The following is a 20321-nucleotide window of genomic DNA, read 5'->3' on the forward strand; positions in this document are numbered from 1 at the left end:
GAGCCTGCATGTCAACCTTAAGAAATCCTGAACAAATATTCCCAAGTCCCCCTGTGCTTCAGATTTATGAAGCCTTCCTCCATTTAAAAAATACTCTGTGCCTCTATTTCCTGTAGTGCAAAACATCACACTTTTCACACTACATTACATCTGCCACTTCTTTACCCACTAACATAGGATGTTCAATTCCCTTTGCAGCCTCCTGCTTCCTCAACACCACCTGTCGCTCCACCCATCTTTGTGTCATCTGTAAACTGAGCATCAATGCCCTCAGTTCCTTCAAGCAGATTGTTAATGAAAAGCATCAATAGTGTGGTCCCAACATGAGCCCCAGTGGAACTCCACGAGTGATTAGCTGCCATCGTGAAAAACATCCCTATATCACTACTTTTTGCCTTTTGCCCATCAGTTAATCATTTATCAGTGCCAGTACCTTAACCCTAACACCATCAGTTGTTATCTTATTTTGCAGCCTGCTGTGCGGCATTTTATTAAAGGCCTTCTGGAAATCCAAATAGATCAAGTCTACCGGCTCTCCTTTGTCTAACTTGCTCACAGCCTCCTCAAAGAACTCTAACAGATTGTCAGGCATGACCTGCCCTTGAGGAAGTCATGCTGACTCAGCCCTATTTTACTATACACTTCTAAGTACTCAGCAATCTCATCCTTAAAAATGGACTCTAAAATCTTAACACGCCTGAGGTCAGGCTAACCAGCTGAGAGTTTCCTTTCTTCTGCCTCCCTCCCTTCTTAAATGGGGGTGTTACATCAGCCATTTCCCAGTTCTTCAGGACTATCCCTGATTCCTGTGATTCTTGGAAGATCACCATCAATGTCATAACCCCTGAATGTAGTCCATCTGGTCAAGGTGATTTATCCATCTTCTGACCTTACAGCTTCCCCAGCACCTTCATCTTAGTGATGGCCACCATACTCACCTCTGCCCTTCACAGCTCTTGAAGTTCTGGTGTGCTGTTGGTGTCTTACTCTGGTAAAACTGATGCAAAGTATCTGTTCAGTTCATTCACCATTTCATTGATTCCCCATTATTACTTCGCTAGCCTCATTTTCCAGTAGTCCAATGTCCATTCTTGCCTCTCTTTTAGATACCTTAAAAAAACTCTTGAAATTCTCCTGTATATTATTAACTAACTCTCAATATTCATCTTCGCCCACTTTTTTTTTTACAGTTATCTTCTTCTAGATCTTATAAGCTTTCCAAACCTCAGGTTTCTCATTAATCTTCACCATATTGTATGCTCTTTCTTTTGCTTTTATGCTGTTCCTGACTTCCCTTGACAGCCATGTTTGCATTGTCCTCCCCTCTTCTTCCTTGGGATGAATTACTGCTGTGCCTCCTGAATTATCCCCATAGACTCCTGCCATTGCCGTTCTACCACGTTCCCTGTTCGGGTCCCTTTCCAATCATGTCCTTCATGTCTTTGTAGTTACCTTAACTCAAATGCAATAATAATACATCTGATTCCAACTTCCTCCTCTTAAACTACAGGGTGAATTCTATCATTTCATGGTCACTGCCCCGTAGTGGTTCCTTCACCAAAAGCTCTCTCATCAATTTCGGCCTCATTAGACATCAACAAATCCAGGTCTGTCTGTTCCCTAGTGGGTTCTACCACAAGCTGCTCCAAAAAAACATCTTATGTTTCATACGTGAGGAATAAGAGAATGATCAGGGAGAAGGTAGGACTGATCAGGGATAGCATAGGGAACTTGTGCATGGAGTCTGAGCAGATAGGGGAAGCCCAAAATGAGTTTTTTGCTTCAGTTTTCACTAAGGAAAGGGACCTTGTTGTGAATAAGAACTGTGAGGAGCAGGAAAACAGGCTTGAACAGATCAAGATTGAGGAAATTGATGTGCTGGAAATTTTGGCAAACATTAAGATTGATAAGTCCCCAGGGCCAGACCAGATTTATCCTAGGCTGCTCCAGGAAGCGAGAAAAGAGGTTGCTCAGCCGCTCGCGAAGATCTTTGCTTCCTCACTCTCCATGGGAGTCGTACCGGAAGATTGGAGGGAGGCAAATGTTGTTCCTCTTTTCAAGAAAGGGAATAGGGAAATCCCTGGAAATTACAGACCAGTCAGTCTTACGTCTGTGGTCAGCAAGGTTTTGGAAAGAATTCTGAGGGATATGATTTATGACTATTTGGAAAAGCATAGCGTGATTAAAGGGAGTCAGCATGGCTTTGTGAGGGGCAGGTCATGCCTTACAAATCTTATTGAGTTCTTTGAGGAAGTCACGAGACAGGTTGACAAGGGTCGAACAATGGATGTGGTGTACATGGACTTCAGCAAGGCATTTGATAAGGTTCCTCACGGCAGGCTCATTCATAAAGTCAGGAGGTAATGGGATACAGGGTGATTTGGCTGTCTGGATTCAGAATTGGTTGGCTGACAGGAGGCAAAGAGTGGTTGTAGATGGTAAGTATTCTGCCTGGAGGTCAGATCTGAGTGGTGTCCCGCAGGGCTCTGTTCTTGGGCCTCTGCTCTTTGTAGTTTTTATAAATGACTTAGATGAGGAGGTTGAGGGGTGGGTTAGTATGTTTGCCGATGACACAAGGTTGGAGGTGCCGTTGATAGTATCGAGGGCTATTGCAGGCTTCAGCGAGACATTGACAGAATGCAGAGCTGGGCTGAGAAATGGCAGATGGACTTCAACCTGGATAAATGCGAAGTGATGCATTTTGGAAGGTCGAACTTAAATGCTGAATATAGAATTAAAGGCAGGATTCTCGGCAGTGTGGAGGAACAGCGGGATCTTGGTGTTCAAGTGCATAGCTCCCTCAAAGTTGCCACCCAGGTGAATAAGATTGTTAAGAAAGCATATGGTGTTTTGGCTTTCATTAACAGGGGGATCAAGTTTAAGAGCTGTGAAGTTATGCTGCAGCTCTACAAAACCCTGGTGAGACTACACTTGGAATATTGTGTCCAGTTCTGGTTGCCCTATTATAGGAAAGATGTGGAGGCTTTGGAGAGGGTGCAAAGGAGGTTTACCAGGATGCTGCCTGGACTGGAGGGCTTGTCTTACGAGGAGAGGTTGACTGAGCTTGGACTTTTCTCTCTGGAGAGAAGGAGGAAGAGAGGTGACCTGATCGAGGTGTAGAAGGTAATGAGAGGCATGGATAGAGTCGATAGCCAGAGACCTTTCCCCAGGGCAGGACTGACTGCCAGAAGGGGTCATAGTTTTAAGGCGTTAGGAGGAAAGCGTTAGAGGAGACGTCAGAGGGAAGTTCTTCACACAGAGAGTTGTGAGCGCATGGAATACTTTACTGGTGGTGGTCGTGGAAGCGGAGTCATTAGTGACATTTAAGCGACTGCTGGACATGCACATGGACATCAGTGAATTGAGGGGAATGTAGGTTAGGTTATTTTATTTTTGGATTAGGATTATTCCACGGCACAACATCGTGGGCCGAAGGGCCTGTACTGTGCTGTACTTTTCTACGTTCTATTGACATTCCATGAATTCCTTTTCTTAAGATTCACTACCAACCTGATTTTCTTGGTTCATATTGAAGATCCCCCACGATTATTGTAATATGGCCTTTCTCACGTGCCATTTCTACCTCCTGATTTTCTTCCCCACATCCTGACTAATGCTTGGAGGCCTGGACACAACTGCATCAGGGTCTTTTTCCTTTTTTGTTCTCTAACTCTATCCACACAGATTCTACACCTTCTGACTATTTCAGTTCTTGCTATTTGATTTAATTTCATTTGCTACTAACAAGGCACTCTGCTTGTCCTTTCAATAGGACATGTCTCCTTGGACCCGGTTCTTATCCCTTTGCAGCTACATCTCTGAAACCCACAACATTTTACCTGCCAACTTCAATCTACACTACAAGCCCATTTATCTTATTTACACACTGTGTACTGCAACCCCCCCGCCCCCCCATTTCATTGTTGTCCCCTTATCTGCAGTGCCTGAAGTTAGATTTCTGACCCTTTCCATACTCTGCCCTATTACTTGTTTCAGAATGTGGAATAAACTCTGCTGAGCCCTTCCCTACCTTTATTTTTTAACCATAATTTTCCATGCAACTGAGCTCACATCCCCCATTATTTCAAGGCCCTAGTCTGGGAAGAGCATCCTCTAGCAGCACCACAGTGAAATAGTCTGAAAAGAGAGTGTTAATAGGTGGAGAGGAAGTAGCTAATTAAGTGAGGTTATGTTTTCTTGAGTAATTCACAGGGTGTGAGCATTACTGTCCGGGCCAGCATTTATTATTTATCCCTAATTACCCAGAGGGCAGTTAAGAGTCAACTACATTCCTGAGTCTGGAGTCAAATGTAGGCCAAACCAGGTAATGGCAGCAGTTTCCTACCCTGAACCACAAAAGCGTTTTTTCTGGAATCAACAACATTTCATTGTCATCATTAGACTCTTAATTCCAGAATTCAAATCGACCACCTGCAATCTTTAGTTTGGGTTTATAGTTTGTAAGAGCAATAGTGCAGAGGTCCAAAGAAGAAGGGGCCTATAGAAATTCATATAATTTGATTTTAAGGGCAATCTAAAGGTTTAATTTAAAGGGGCAAGTCGTGGAAGGAGAGCTTAAGGACATGGAATGCTCCTCCTTCTCTCCTTGAGAAGTTGGGCATAATTCCAGCATCCAGGACCAAAATGTAGTAAGTGCCCCTAGCTGCAGCTCCTGCAAGCCTGAGTTTCAGAGCTGGAAATGGTGATTGGCGACACTGTGGAGCATCTGTAAGGCTAAGAATATCATGGATAGCACATACAGTGAGATGGTCACTCTGCAGTCTCCTGTGGCCATTCTAATACAAAACTGATATACAACTTTGGATACTATTAACTGGAGGAATGGCCTCCCAGTGTAAGTGGCAATAGCTAAATTTGTTGCACCATGGTTGGCTTTGCTGCACAGAAGAGGAGAAATAAGTGTGGAAAAGCTATAGTAATCAGGGATTCAGTAGAATGGGAATAGATGTTTTCATGTGGCAAAACAGACTGCAGGAAGAACATTAGGTCTTGTGAAGTGGAATCTGTGTGAGAAGAGCTTAGAAAACTAAGGAGCAGAAAACAATAGTATTTAGCCTCCCAAACTGTAGAGGTTATACTGGGGAAGGCATTTAACTGGTTTTTGCAGTAAATGCAAATCTTACTGCAGTAAGGTAACACACTCTCCCCACAATAAACGCTACAGCGTTTGTTTAATAAACAGTGCAAAACTGTTACTGCTGTTGATGCAGCAAAAGCCATTAATGCAGTTAATGGAACCAGAGACAGTTGCTGTGGTAACAGGGTGTAAAACTAATTCATCCTGTTCTTTGGGGCACTGAGTTAAGATTTACAACAAAATTTGTGGACTGATGTAATCTGAAAAATTTCACCACGTAAATTCCTGAGATTCTAGCATCTATCTCTTCTCAACATTGTAGTGAACTCTGCAGACAACAGAAAGTACCAGCAGTGTAATTATTAGTATATATTTTTTAGCCTAGTCGGTCTAGGCCCGAAACGTCAACTTTTGTGCTCCTAAGATGTTGCTTGGCCTGCTGTGTTCATCCAGCCCCACACTTTGTTATCTTGGATTCTCCAGCATCTGCAGTTCCCATTATCACTGTCAATCTAGCATCTCTGAGGCCACACTGAGACTCAGCGTAGATGCATGATGCTACAATCGGGTCATGGCAATGCAAGTTAACCCCTTCCGCTAACAAGACGTCATCTCAGTAATTGCTAAGGATACTGTGAACCACTTAGTTTTTATACAAAGTGACTCACTATATTTGGATCGCATGAGTAAAGGCATTCCAGCAGAAGCACACAGGTTTATGGAGATGCTGCAGCTGTGCTGATTTTCCACTTTCAATGGCATCAGGTCAAGCCACTGTTGTTTGGGGTTATACCACTGACAAGTAGGCTCTTGTGATGTAGCAGTAGTGTTCATACCTCTGAACTAAGAGGCCCAGGTTCAAGTTTCACCTGCTCCAGGGGGGTGTCATAATATCTCTAAATAGATTGATTAAAAAATATCTACCACTTGGAAGACACGACTTTTAAGGAACAGTGATAGTGTCCCTACCTGAGTCAGAAGGGCTAGACTCAAACCCACCTAACCCAAAATGTGTCTGAACAGGTTGACTAAAAATATCTAGTACTGGCCTTCTGAACTCTAATGTGATGACCTCACTGAGCACTTAATCAGTCACCATTATGCTGTCTCTATATAGTTTCTCAGAAGCCTTCAGCGCTTATGCTATTTACTTAGCAAAGTCCAGAAACCAGTACCATATAAAGAGGCAATATAGATTTTAAGACTATAAGATATAGCAGCATGAGGCCATTCAGCCCATCAAATCTGTTACTCCATTCAAATTTGGCTGATATTTTCTCAACTTCAGTCTGCCCATAACGATTGACCCCTCATTAATCAAGAGTCTGATGTACCAAGACTCAGTGTCATGTGTGTTATTGCAATCAGCAGACATCAAGACTCCAGCTGTCAAGCTTGATGTAGTTTGTTAGTGCCCTGGGTCCACACACCTATCTCTGTCACTCGCGGCTCGGCCTCCACAGCCTTCTGCGGCAAGAGTTCCAGGGAGTCACCACTCTGGCTGGAAAAATTCTTCTTCAACTCAGTTCTGAAAGGACATTCTTTCATTATGAGGCTGTGTTCTTGGTTCCTAGTGTCTTCTGATAATAGAAAAATCTCCAAGCCCATTCTATCTAGGCCTCTCAGCATTCCACAAGTTTCAATCAAATTCACCCCATCCTTTTAAACTACATCGAGTACAGACACAGCTCATCATATACAGGCCATTTGTCTCAGGGTCATTCTTGTAAACCTTCTCTGAACTCCTACAATGCCACCACGGCCTTCTTAGCTATAAGCATAAAACCGCTCACAATATTCCAACTGTGACCTGACTAAGCTTTATGCAGCCTCAGTACTACATCCCTGCTTTCACATTCTTGCCTTCTCAAAATGAATGCTAACGATAGTTTAACATTGTTATGGAAAAAGATGGGACAGGTCCAGGGGTTAATGTGCTAAACTGGAGCTGGATCAATTTTGGGGCCATTAGGCAGGGTCTGTCTATTTGAAGGAAGAGCAATGACTGGCAAATAGGAGGCTTTTAAAAGTGTGATATCGACAGTCCAGGGACAGTATACCCCTATTACGGGCGAAGGGAAAAACTGGCAGGTTTTGGGATCCCTGGCTGACAAGGGATATTGAGGCTCTGGTCAGGAAAAAGAAGGAGGCATGGTTTAAGGCTATTGTGCTCATGTGAATCCCTTGAAGACAATAAAAAGTGCAGGAGCACACTTAAGAGGGAAATCAGAAGACTGCAAAGAGGGTAAGAGATGTAACTGGCAGATAAGGTTAAAGATAATCCCAAGAGATTCTATAGCTATATTAACAGTGAAAGGGTGGCTAGGCATAGAATAGGTCTCTTTAGAGATCAGCATGGCCATCCATGTGTGGAGGTCACAGGAGATGGGGTAGACTTTTAATGAATATTTCTCCTCAGTGTTTACTGACAAGAGAATCATGGATGCTAAGGAAATAAGGGAAACACGTGGAGGTGTTTTCGACTGCACACATATTACCAGAGAGGAGGTGTTTGCAGTCTTAAAGCGCTTTAAGATAGATAAATCTTTTGGGCCTGATCAAGTTCATCCTCGGACATTGTGGGAGGCTGGGGAAGAAATCTCTGCCCTTGCAGAGATTTTTGCTTCATCAGTTCTGGAAGACAGGAGGGTGGCTAATGTTGTTCCATTGTTTAAGGAAGGTAGTAAGCAGAAGCCAGGGAATAATGGCCAGTGAGCCTGACATCAGTGGTAAGCAAGTTATTGAGGAGAATACTGAGGGACAGGATCAACAAACATTTGGATAGTCAAGGTTAGGGATTAGGGATAGTCAGCATGGATTTGTGCACAGGAAGTCATGGCTGACAAATCTTTTAGAGTTTTTCAAAGAGGTAACCAAGAGGACAGATGAGGGTAGAGCAGTGGCTGTTGTCTATATGAACTTTAGTAAGGCCTTTGACAAGGTCCTGCATGGCAGATGAGTCATGAAGGTTAGGTTGCATGGGATCTAGGGAAAGCTAGCTAATTGGATTCAAATAAAAACAAAAAAAGACTGCAGATCATGTAAATCAGAAACAAAAACAAAGTTGCTGGAAAAGCTCAGCAGGTGGAGGAGAAAACAGAGTTAACGTTTCGGGTCCGGTGACCCTTCCTCAGAACTGATGGTGGCTGGGGAAACGTCAGTTTATATGCATAAAATAGGGAGGTGCGTGGGGTGGGGAGTAAACGATAGGATAGAGCCCAAAGAGAGAGAAAGACAGTTGGACAGACAAAGGAGTTGCTAACGATCAGGCTGGGAGGGTGAGTAGTTGTTAATGGGGACTGTTAGTGACTAACAACAGGGAGTGAGTAGTGGCAGGCTATGTGGTAATAAGGCCTGGTGTGTGGGGTGGGGGGCTGGGACATGGCAGAGTTCAGGCCCTAAAATTATTGAACTCAATATTGAGTCTGGAGGGCTGTAGGGTCCCCAAGCAGAAAATGAGGTCTTGTTCCTCTAGCTTGTGCTGGGCTTCACTGGAACAATGTAGCAAGCTGGAGACAGAGATGTTGGCCAGGGAGCTGGACAAGTCCCAAGTCCTTTTGTGCTTAATTAACGCCAAAGCTTTTCCCATTTGGAAAATAATCTCAGCCTCTATTCTTCTTATCAAAGTGCATAATCTCACACTTTCACACATTGTATTCCATCTGTCACTTTTTTGCCCACTAGCCTAGCCTGTCCAAGTCCTTCTGCAGTGTCCCCACTTCCTCATCACTACCTGCCCCTCCATCAATCTTTTTGTGTCTGTAGTGATTGCAACAAGATCAGCTAGTTGACCCTCATAGAATGAGTTCCCTGATTGGGGCTGTTAATATGGTCCAATCCGGCAGCCCTCGCTGATAGAGATGAACAGGTATGTCAAGACTGTTGACATCCTGTTCACTCAGAACTGGCTCTAAGAAAGCTAGATCAGTGTCAAGGATTCTCCATGTGAAAATAAAGGGTGACTTGGTGACAGGATACTGGCCTCTGTGGAGTTGTTTCAGTGACGACCAGAAAAGCACACACATGAAGAAATTCACTCGCAGCAGACATCTTGAAGTTAGGGTAAGCATTTCTGTCAGCATGCCATTTTTTGGGAAGCTTGATTCATTCAACCCTGCCATCAAAGACTGGGTCCAGTATGTGGAAAGAATGCATTAATTTTTTCCCGGCAAATGACATTGGGGCAGATGAAAAGCAATGAGTAATTTTCCTGACAGTTTTTAGACTGGCTGATTTTTCGGTTGTGAGGAGCCTAACTTTCCCTAAGGCACCAGATACTAAACCTTTCAAGAGTTGACGGATTTAGTTAAGGAATATCATGACCCCAAGCCTCCTCTAATTCCGTGATGCTATCAGTCTCATTCGGCAAGTGGAGAACCAGGAGAATCCGTATTGGGATTTTTGACTAGGTTAAGATAACTGGCAGAGGATTGTGATTTTGGATTAACTTTTAATGAGATGCTGGGATTACGTGGAATTAATGATGTAACCATGCAAAAGCGCCTATGAGCTGAAGCCCAACTGAACTCCAAACAGGCACCACAACTGCTTTTAACGTTGAAAAATGTGGCAAGTGGAGTATATCAGTTGCAGAGTATGATGGTGGAAGTGGACACTTTCATCAGTCCAACTAAGCGTGGGGAACTCCATTTGAGTGAAGGCAATTGCATAGCCTCACTCAAGACATTTCCTGAAGGGAGGGACTCTAGGTCAGCCTACAGCAAAACCCCAAAATAAAGCCAAGCCTCGGCCAAATGATTAAAATTTTCTTCAGGATCTGGGCCAGCAAGCCATTGTAGTTACTGCCATTATGCGGACACGAGACAGCAAAAGAGTCCGCTAGACCTAAATAGATTAAGAGAACTCACAGGCTGGTATCCAGGAGAGCGCACACCCTGGAAAGTCCCTGACATCTGGTTTCAAACAATTAAATTGCGCAGTAACATCTAAAAAAGAACCAGTCAAAATAAACGTCTAGTTAAATGGTCATCCAGTCCTAATGGAAGTCAATATATCAATGTGTCCGTTTCAGTGACCACAGAACCAGTCTTTAGCAAAATTCATTCTGGGCTCCAGCCCTTAAGATTGCACAAGACCTCAGCTAGACTGAGAATGTGTACTATGGAACCTTCACAAATTACGACTACAACTTCAGTTTCTGTCTCTTATGAGGAGCAGCAGATATTCAGTTACCAATGATTGCAGTAAAAAGCTCACGCCCAAGCTTGATGGGGCGAAATTGGCTCTGAGATTCACCAAGATTGGCTCAACATTTTTCGATTAGAAAATGACTGCCTGAGTGAAGTCCTAATTAAATACCCTGAGGTTTTTCTAGATCTAGGGACTATCAAGGAGCCAAGGCTACCTTGCGGGTTGACCAGAAAGCAATACGACAAGTCTGCAAGGTCCACCCAGTGCCATTTGCCTTATGAGCAAACATGCAGGCATAAATCAAAAGGCTGGAAAGCAAAGGAATCATCAATTCAGTCCAGGTTGCAGAATGGGAAGCATCAGTCATGCTGATATGAAGCCTGACGGCTCGGTTCGGCTTTGTGGTAATTTTAGACAAGCGGTAAACCACTTTCCCCAGCTGGATAAATACTCAATCCTTCACATAGAGGATTTATACGCAAAGCTGGTGGGGTGGGTGCTGTTCTTCACAAAGCTGGGCATGAGTCATGTATGTTTGCAATTGTGGTTATATGAGGCTTCGCAGAAGTATGCTACAATTAATACCCATAAGGATCTGTCCCAATAAAGAAGACTGCCACTTGGGGTATCTTCAGCTGGAGCAAATTTTCAGCAAAAGATGGAGAACATTTTACAAGGTCTACCCCAGGTCGCCATTTATCTAGATGAGATGCTAATAACAGGAAAGGGCAATATGGAGCACGTAGAGAACTTGGAGATAGTCCTTAAATGTTCCTCCTAGCTAGGCTTACGTCTTAGAAGGGAAAACTATATGTTCCAGGTACCCCAAAGTGACCTACTTGGGCTACAGAATGAACAAAATCAGGTTATACCCATTGGAAGATACAGTGAGGGCGATCAAAGGTGCCCCAGCGTCCACATCTGTACTCGAGCTTAGGTCTTTCCTCAGGCTGGTGAATGATGACGGAACGTTCACACAAAATCTGGCCTCCATCTCTGCATCAACTCTTTAAAAAAGAATCATCCTTGGAAATAGACATGTTACCAAGCCATAGCTTTCAGGGAAGCGAAGAAACAACTGTCATCCTGTAACATGTTGGCACACTAAGCTCCTAAACAAGACCTGGTGTTGACATGCAATGCTTCCCTTTACAGCACCAAGGTAGTATTAGCTCATTGGTGGACCAATGGAGAGCAATGTCCAATAGCGTATGCATCCAGGAATTGGCTAATACAGAACATAAATACACCCAGATAGAAAAGAAAAATTTGGCAATCAGATCTAGAGTCAGGGAGTTCCACCAATACCTTTATGGGTATAAATTTGTAATACTAACGAACCGCAAACCACTGCTAGGTATACTTTAAACAGCACAAGGCAGAGCTGCCGATAGCTTCAAGTCGAATTCAGTGATGGGCTGTAATACTAAGTATGTGTGATAAGGTGGAAAACTATCCGTGAGGCCAAGTAGCAAATGCAGATATGTTAAGCCACCTCCTGGTGACAGATAAACCATTGGTCTACTGCCAATGGAAGTGTCTGTAATAGTTTTAAAATTTCTGGACATCCTTCCAGTCATAGCTGACAATATCAGACTTTGAGTGCGGAAGGATCCAGTCCTGGCAAAAGTGAGACAACTGGTGGTGATGGGGGAAACCAAAAGGCCATCACAATAAGAACTGAAACCTTTCTGGACCCGAAGAGACCAGATTTCAGTAGACAAAACATTTTGTTATGGGGAGCAAGACTGACTATCCCAAGCAAAGGTCGCTGCCACATACTGGCTGAACACCACCAGGGTCACCCAGGAGTTTCTAAAGTAAAGCTGTTGGTGAGAAGTTACATCTGGTGGCCAGGACTGGATGCATACCTACATAAATGCATTGGTGGTACAGTGTCCAAGCTGCCAAAAATGACAAAAATTATCACCAGCAGCTCCCCCACTTTCATGGGAATGGCCAGGTAAACCTCCAACTTAGTTAAACATCAACTGTGCAGGTCCTTTCATGGGCTCAATGTCCTTAATCACTGTGAAAGCCTACTCAAAGTGGCTGGACATAAACAGTCATTTATCAAAGACTGGAACAACGATGGAAAAACTCCAAAACACGTACTCCTGGAAGTGTTGGTCACAGATAATGGGCCATTGTTTACCTAATGTCAAATGGTGTTCATTATATAAGATAGCTTCATGCCATCCATCTACCAATGGACTGTTTGAAACGGCAGTCCAAGCTTTGAAGACAGTCTTAAAGAAACAGCCTACAGCTTCATTAGACATCAAACTGTCCCGGTTCCTATTTGATTATCAGACCACATCTCATGCAATTACAGGGATAGTTCCAGCAGAGTTGCTCATGGGGAGAAGACTCCATACCAAGTTGAATCCGAATCTCCTGGACCTGGGGGAGGGTGAAATGGTATCAGAAATGCCAACGCCGGACACAAGACTCTGCTAAGTGAGAGAGACAGTTTACTTCAGGGGCAAAATCAGGTGTAGGAAACATAGAAATGGCCCTGCATGAGTGAGGGGCATGGTCGACACAAGGTCTTGGTTCACTGATGTTTACAGTTTGGGCAGGTGGGATGGTCCTGAACAAGCATGTGTTCAGGAAAACACGGAAATATGAAAACTACAAACTCACAAACAGTGCGGGAGCAAAATGTGCCTGGCTCCTCAACTGCCTTCTGACTGAGGTTGTTGGCTTGCTCACTGAGCTGGCTGGTTGTCATACAAATGTAACATCATCAGTGCGGCCTCTGATGAGGCAATGTTGTTCCACTCCACTTGGTATTTATATGATCTGGACTGTTAAGTTGGTCTGTGTCATTTCCAGTTCTGTTCTGCATGCATTTGTACAGATCAAAGATCATAGAATTCCCAGAGTGTGGAAACAGTTGATGTGTAACTAAGTCCGGGGTTTACCCGGCCATTCCCATGAAAGTGGGGGAGCTGCTGGAGATAATTTTTGTTATTGTTGGCAGCTTGGGCACAGTACCACCAATGCATCTATGTAGGTATGCATCCAGTCCTGGCCAACAGACGTAACTTCTCACCAACAGCTTTACTTTAGAAATTCCTGGGTGACCCTGGTGGAGTTCAGCCAATATGTGGCAACGACCTTTGCTTGGAATAGTCAGTCTTGCTCCCCATAACAAAATATTTTGTCTACTGAAATCTGGTCTCTCCGGGTCCAAAAAGATTTCAGTTCATGTTGTGATGGCCTTTTGGTTTCCCCCATCACCACCAGTTGTTTCACTTTTGCCAGGACTGGATCCTTCCACATTCAAAGTCTGATATTGTACACACTGCCCCTCAGAACATCCCACCCAGAACCATGCCCCTAATCTATGGGCATGAACACTATGGGCAATTTAGCATGGCCAATCCACCGAACCTGCACATCTTTGGGCTGTGGGAGGAAACCGGAACACCCGGTGGAAACCCATGCAGACACCGGGAGTATGTGCAAACACCACACAGACAATTGTCCAAGGGTGGAATCAAACCCTGGATCCTAACACTGTAAGGTAGCAGTGCTAACCACTGAGCCATCATGTCCACGTAATATAGAGAAGGATATAGTAGTATGTTTTAATATGATAAAGATGCAGGGTACATTGCTTGGTAGTTGGAGTGAATGAATGCGTGGGACAAATATGAGGTCCAAGATGCAGATACACAAATCACTTAAAAATAATGACACATAATGGTGATATGGTTAAAAGCAAAAGGCGTTAGAGCAAGATTAGATGTATCCAAGAATACTGAGGGCTATAAGAGTGAAACTGCAGGGGAACTGGCCTTAATTTTTCAGTCTTTAGATCAATTGTAATATTACAGAATCCCCCCCTCAGCGGTTGAGAACGCCCTTGATCGTGTCTCCCACATTTCCCGCAACTCATCCCTCACACCCCCTCCCTGCAGTAACAAACAAAACAGAACCCCCTCGTCCTCATGTACCACCCCACCAACCACCGGATCCAACGCATCATTCTCCGACACTTCCGCCACCTGCAATCTGACTCCACCACCAAAGACGTTTTCCCTCCCCACCCTTGTCTGCTTTCCGGAGGGACCACTCTCTCTGTGACTCCCTTGTCTGCGCCACACCCCCTCCAGCCCCACTACACCTGGCACTTTTCCCTGCAACTGCAGGAAGTGCTACACCTGCCCCTACACTTTCCCCCTCACCCCCATCCCAGAATCCAAGAAGATTTTCCACATCAAGCTGATGTTCACCTGCACATCTGCTAATGTGGTATACTGCATCCACTGTTCCCGCTGTGGACTCTACATCGGGGAAACCAAGCGGAGGCTTGGGGACCGCTTTGCAGAACACCTATACTCGGTTCGCACTAAACAACTGCACTTCCCAGTCGCGAACCATTTCAACTCCCCCTCCCATTCTGCAGATGACATGTCCATCCTGGGCCTCCTGTAGTGCCACAACGATGCTACCCGAAAATTGCAGCAACAGCACCTCATTCTGCTTGGGAACCCTGCAGTCCGATGTGGATCATCACAAACTTCAAAATCTCCCCTCCCCCTACCGCATCCCAAAACCAGCCCAGCTCGTGCCTGCCTCTCTAACCTGTCCTTCCTCCCACCTATCACCTCCTTCCACCTCAAGAGCCACCCCCCCATCTCCTACCTACTAACCTCATCCTGTCCCCTTGACCTGTCCGTCCTCCCTGGACTGACCTATCTCCTCCCTTCCTCCCCATTTACACACATCTTTACTGGCTCCATCCCCACCTGTTTGACCGGTCTGTCTCCTCTCCACTTATCTTCTCCTCTATCCATCTTCTATCTGCTCCCCCCCCACTCCCTATTTATTTCACACACCCCTTCCCCTCCCCCACTTCTGAAGAAGGGTCTAGGCCCGAAACATCAGCTTTCCTGCTCCTATGATGTTGCTTGGCCTGCTGTATTCATCCAACTCTATGCCTTGTTATCTCAATTACAAATGTTTAAACCCTTGTTCAAGAAAGTGTGTAAAGATAAGCCCAGCAACCATGACATAGTCAGATTAACTTCAGTGTTGGGGAAATCTCTGAAAACAGTATTTTGAGAGAAAAGTTTGTAGTCACAGCCACAAGTGTAGGTTAATCAAGGAAAGCCAGTGTGAATTTCTTGTGGGAAATTTGTGTGTCAGTAACTTACTGGAGTTTTTTGAAGAGGTGACTGAAAAGGATTGTTACGGTAATGTAATTGATGGTGTACATGGACTTCCAGAATCTCTTTGTTGTTGTGCCATATAATAGACTTGTGAGCAGAGTTATAGCTTGTGGAATAAAAAGGTCAATGGCAACCCAGATATGGAATTGACTAAGTAATAGGAAACAGAATTAAGATTCACAGATATTTTCTGTTTTGGAGGAAGGTCTGTACTAGAGGTCTTTGGGGGTTCTTGGGATTCTTGCTTTTCTTGGGTCTAATTCCAAATGTTTTTTGATTGCTTATGAGTCGAAAACTAGGCCTCTAGGACTACCTATATATGTCTGTGATTGGCTTTAACTAAGATGGTCATGTTTTCCCAGTTAAATTGTCTGAGTGCACTGAGATGAGGTAAAGTTTGTCATGTCGTTTTGTTGCTAGCTGGTGTTCACATAACTTTCCTTGATTCTGCCTGCTTATGTTTTAACTGCTCTGCCATCATTCCTTTAATAAGATTCCAGAATTTTCCTTCTAAATGACTGCGTTTCATTTGCTTCTTCCTAATCCACTTAATTATTCCATAGTACTGTGCAGAACAGTTTTGAATGCCAGAATTTATTTTGCATCATCTCTCCTGTCAATTTTTCAAAGCCTAGGATGAAAGCCTTCAGATTCAAGGGTTATCAGCTCAGAATCTAACCACATGTTTTTTAAAACTAATATTAAATACTTTAATTTGTTCACAATGAATAGAACTTTGGTCTCCTAAATCTGATATATTTCAGCCAATTTCTACGATGAAAACAGCATAGTTTATTTAACACACTTTTCAAATACTGCATTCAATTCTAGTCTCCCTGCTATAGCAAAGGTGTTGTTAAACTTGAAAGGGTTTAGAAAGGGTTTACAAGGATGTTGCTGGGATTGGAGGGTTTCGACTATAGGGAAATATTGAATAGGCTGAGGCTTTTTCACTCCTAGAGTGTGGGAGGCTCAGGGGTGACCTGAAAGAGTTTTATAAAGTCATGAGGGACATGGATAGAGTGAATAGCCAAGTTCTTTTTCCCAGTGTAGGGGTGTCTAAAACTAGAGGGCACCAGTTTAAAGTGAGAGGGAAAGATTAAAAAAAAACTTGAGGGGCAACTTTTTCATGTAGAAGCTAGAGGGTGTATGGAACAAGCTGCCAGAGGTGGTGGAGGCGGGTACAATAACAACATTTTAAAGGCATCTGAATGGGTACATGAATAGGAAATGTTGAGAGGGATATGGACCAAAAACAGGCAAATGTGACTAGTTAAGTTTGGGATATCTGGTCAGTATGGATGAGTGGGACTGAAGAGTGTTTCTGTGCTGTATGACTCTGAGATCATGCAGTATATACAACTGATTGTTTATGCAGCTAATCAAATAGATAGTTTGTGCAAAAATAACAACATGAAGGAAGCTCTGATAGTAAATAAATAAGTGTTCTACCTGTAAACAATAACAGAAAATGCTGCAAATACCGCAGGTTTGGCAGCATCTATGGAAAGAAGCAAAATTAACATTTCAGGTGTGTGATATATTAACTTTTCTTCTGTCCGCAGATGCTGCTTGACCGTCTGAATATTACCAGCATTTCTGTTCTTATTTCAGATTTCCAGAATTCATGGTAATTTCTTTTCTTTCTTCTATAAATACAAAAGATTTCGACAGCATGGACAAGTTTGACTAAGGGACCTATGTTTATTATGTAAACTTCAATGACTTTATGAGATAACTCCTGCAATGAGTGGAATAGAGATTGTTCCCACAGTAAATACAATTTCTGAAGTAACTGGAGCAGAGATGGGTCATGTAGTAGATGAAATATTTATATCCTGTAGTAAATGGAACAGATCATAAAATCCCTACAGTGTGGAAGCAGGCCAATCAGCCAATCAAGTCCACAAATGACCCTCTGAAAGCATTCGACCCAGACTCACACCCTACCCTATCCTTGTAACCCTGCATTTACAATGGCTAATCCACCTAGCCTGGACACTGTGACCAATCCAACTAACCTGCACATGTGGGAGGAAACTGAGCACCCAGAGGAAACCCACGCAGATAGGGGAGAATGTCCAAACTCCACACAGACATTTAACCAAATGTGGAATCAAACCCAGATCACTGGGTGCTGCAAGGAAGCCATGCTAGCCATTGAGCCATCGTGTTGCCCAAGGCTAATTCAGCTAGATGAATCAAGGTATTTGCATAACTGTAAAATGCATTTATATCACAAAATTAATTCAGATGCACCTGAAGTGACCACCACTCATTTGTCAAGCATAGCCAGAAATAGGCAATTAATATTGGTCTAGTTAAGATATTCATTTTAATTCAATAGATGAGTTTATATTTTGCTATTAACATCAATATTTAAGTTAAAAACATTCTAGATATTAAAAAATATACAATAGCTTGATTGATTTCTGAAAAGATTTCTTCTACTGAGAATCTGTCCAGCAGCATTTAACATAATTTCCATAGATAAGTAATGTTCTCACTCTAATTCTTGGCTGCCAGTGGTGATGTGAAACACTGTTTTTCTCTTCTCGCTATACTCAAATGCAGTGAGAAATCCTGGCTCCTGCAGCACAAAAACAATATTTTTGTATGCAAATAAGACACTCAGTGACCTTCACAAATACCAATTCATTCCAAGGATAGCATGCCAAGGGTATATTGTAAAAATGGCCAATTTCAAAATAAGGCTGTCAACATTGAAGACAGATAATATGTTTTTCTTCAGAGAGTCATTAGTTTTTAGAATTCACCACCCTAGAGAGTGATGATGCCAGGTCATTGAACCTATTCAAAGCTAATTCAGTTAGATCTATAAGGGATATTTTTAAGGTCAGGTAGGAAGGAAAGGAAAGTGGAGTTAAGACCACAAACAAATCAGCCATAATGTTATTGAATATTCTAGATATTGATGACTTACACTTCCCTAAATGAGTATAGCTCTAACAATGTTGAAAAAGCTCTACACCATCTAGTATAAAACGATCTGCTTGACTGGCATCTGATTAATCACCATAAGCATTCACATCTTCCAGTACAGACCCACTATGACTGCAGAGTGCATCATCTATCACATAAACTATAACAATTGTCCAAGAATTCTTAAATCTCAAAATTCCCAAATCTACCTAGAAGGACAAGCGTGGCTGGGACTCGTGGGAACATTTGATGATTTAGACATCTCTATGGTACTTGCTTCATCAATGCTGAATGAAAATTCTGGAACTCTCCTTACCATTGAGAATGTACCAATTCATTGTGCATTATCACAATCTTCTCAAGCACAGCCAGAAATGACAATTACTGTTGTCCTTAACAAAGAGAATCATACCTCATGAATGAAAAGTATGTATTTTTTAAAAAGTGTGATTGAGGATAAAGGGGATATATTCACAAAAGTAACAGGTCTGTGACTCAGTTAATATAGTTAGTATGTATTAGTACCAGTAATCTGACAGTAACCTGGTTAAGTATTATTGGAACAAAAGCAAAATACTTCAGATAGAAATCTAAAAGAAAAAGTGCTGAAACTCTCCGGTCATCAACATGTTTGAAGGCAGAAACAGTTAGTGTTTCAGGGCAATGACTTTTCATGAGTTCTAATCAAACTGAAACGTAAATTTTATTTCCCTCTTTACAGATGCTGCTGTCTCCAGAGTATATTCACCATTTTCTAGTTTTAGAGTAAGCTGCTGAACTCTGACCATCTTTCTACATTTCGGCAGTATGTTTATGGAAACAAAAAACAAGCTGGAAAAGCTGGCAGCAACTGTGGAGAAAAATCAGAGTTGACATTTTGGGTCAAGTGACACTTCCTCAGAATTGATGGTGGCCAGGAAAAGAGATAATGGGAACTGCAAATGCTGGGGAATCCGAGATAAAAAAATGCGTGGGGCTGGATGAACACAGCAGGCCAAGCAGCATCTTAGGAGCACAAAGGGTGATGTTTCGAGCCTAGACCCTTCATCAGAAAAGGGGGATGAGGTTAGTAGGTAGGAAATGGAGGTGCGGCTTGAGGTGGGAGGAGGGGATAGGTGAAAGGAAGAACAGGTTAGGCAGGCGGGGATGATCTGGGCTGGTTTTGGGATGCAGTGGGGGGAGGGGAGATTTTGAAGCTGGTGAAATCCACATTGATACCCTTGGGCTGCAGGGTTCCCAAGCAGAATATGAGTTGCTGTTTCTGCAACCTACAGGTGGTATCAGTATGGCACTGCAGGAGGCCCAAGGTGGACATGTCGTCTAAGGAATGGGAGGGGGAGTTGAAATGGTTCGCAACTGGGAGGTGCAGTTGTTTATTGTGAACCGAGCGGAGGTGTTCTGCAAAGCGGTCCCCAAGCCTCCACCTGGTTTTCTCAATGTAGAGGGAGCCACACCGGGTACAGCGGCTGCAGTATACCACATTGGCAGATGTGCAGGTGAACATCTGCTTGATGTGGAAAGTCATCTTGGGGCCTGGGATGGGGATGAGAGAGGAGGTGTGGGGGCAGGTGTGGCAGTTCCTGCGGTTGCAGGGGAAGGTGCCGGGTGTGGTAGGGTTGGAGGGGAGTGTGGAGTGGACAAGGGAGTCGCGGAGAGAGTGGTCTCTCCGGAAGGCAGACAAGGGTGGGGTCGGATTGTAGATGGCGGAAGTGTCGAAGGATGATGCGTTGTCTCCGGAGGTTGGTGGGGTGATATGTGAGGACTAGGGGGAGTTCTCTTTTGGTGGTTATTGCGGGGGCAGGGTGTGAGGGATGAGGTGCGGGAAATGCAGGAGACACGTTCCAGAGTGTTCTCAACCACGGCGGGGGCGATGTTGCGGTCCTTGAAGAACGAGAACATCTGGGATATACAGGAGTGGAATGCCTCATCCTGGGAGCAGATGCGGC

General features: G+C 43.6%; 1 protein-coding gene across 1 annotated transcript in view; it reads right to left on the bottom strand.

Annotated features, from left to right (window-relative positions):
- The window catches only part of dmc1 (DNA meiotic recombinase 1), a 151112-nt gene that overhangs the window by 92476 nt on the left and 38315 nt on the right, over positions 1-20321 (bottom strand). The window contains exon 5 of the mRNA XM_048521125.1: positions 17940-18022. Within this exon, the coding sequence (XP_048377082.1) occupies positions 17940-18022 (83 nt within the window). The remainder of the gene's footprint in view (positions 1-17939; positions 18023-20321) is intronic.

This window comes from Stegostoma tigrinum, chromosome 38 (genome assembly GCF_030684315.1).
Source record: "Stegostoma tigrinum isolate sSteTig4 chromosome 38, sSteTig4.hap1, whole genome shotgun sequence".
In the NCBI taxonomy this organism is placed as follows: domain Eukaryota; kingdom Metazoa; phylum Chordata; class Chondrichthyes; order Orectolobiformes; family Stegostomatidae; genus Stegostoma; species Stegostoma tigrinum.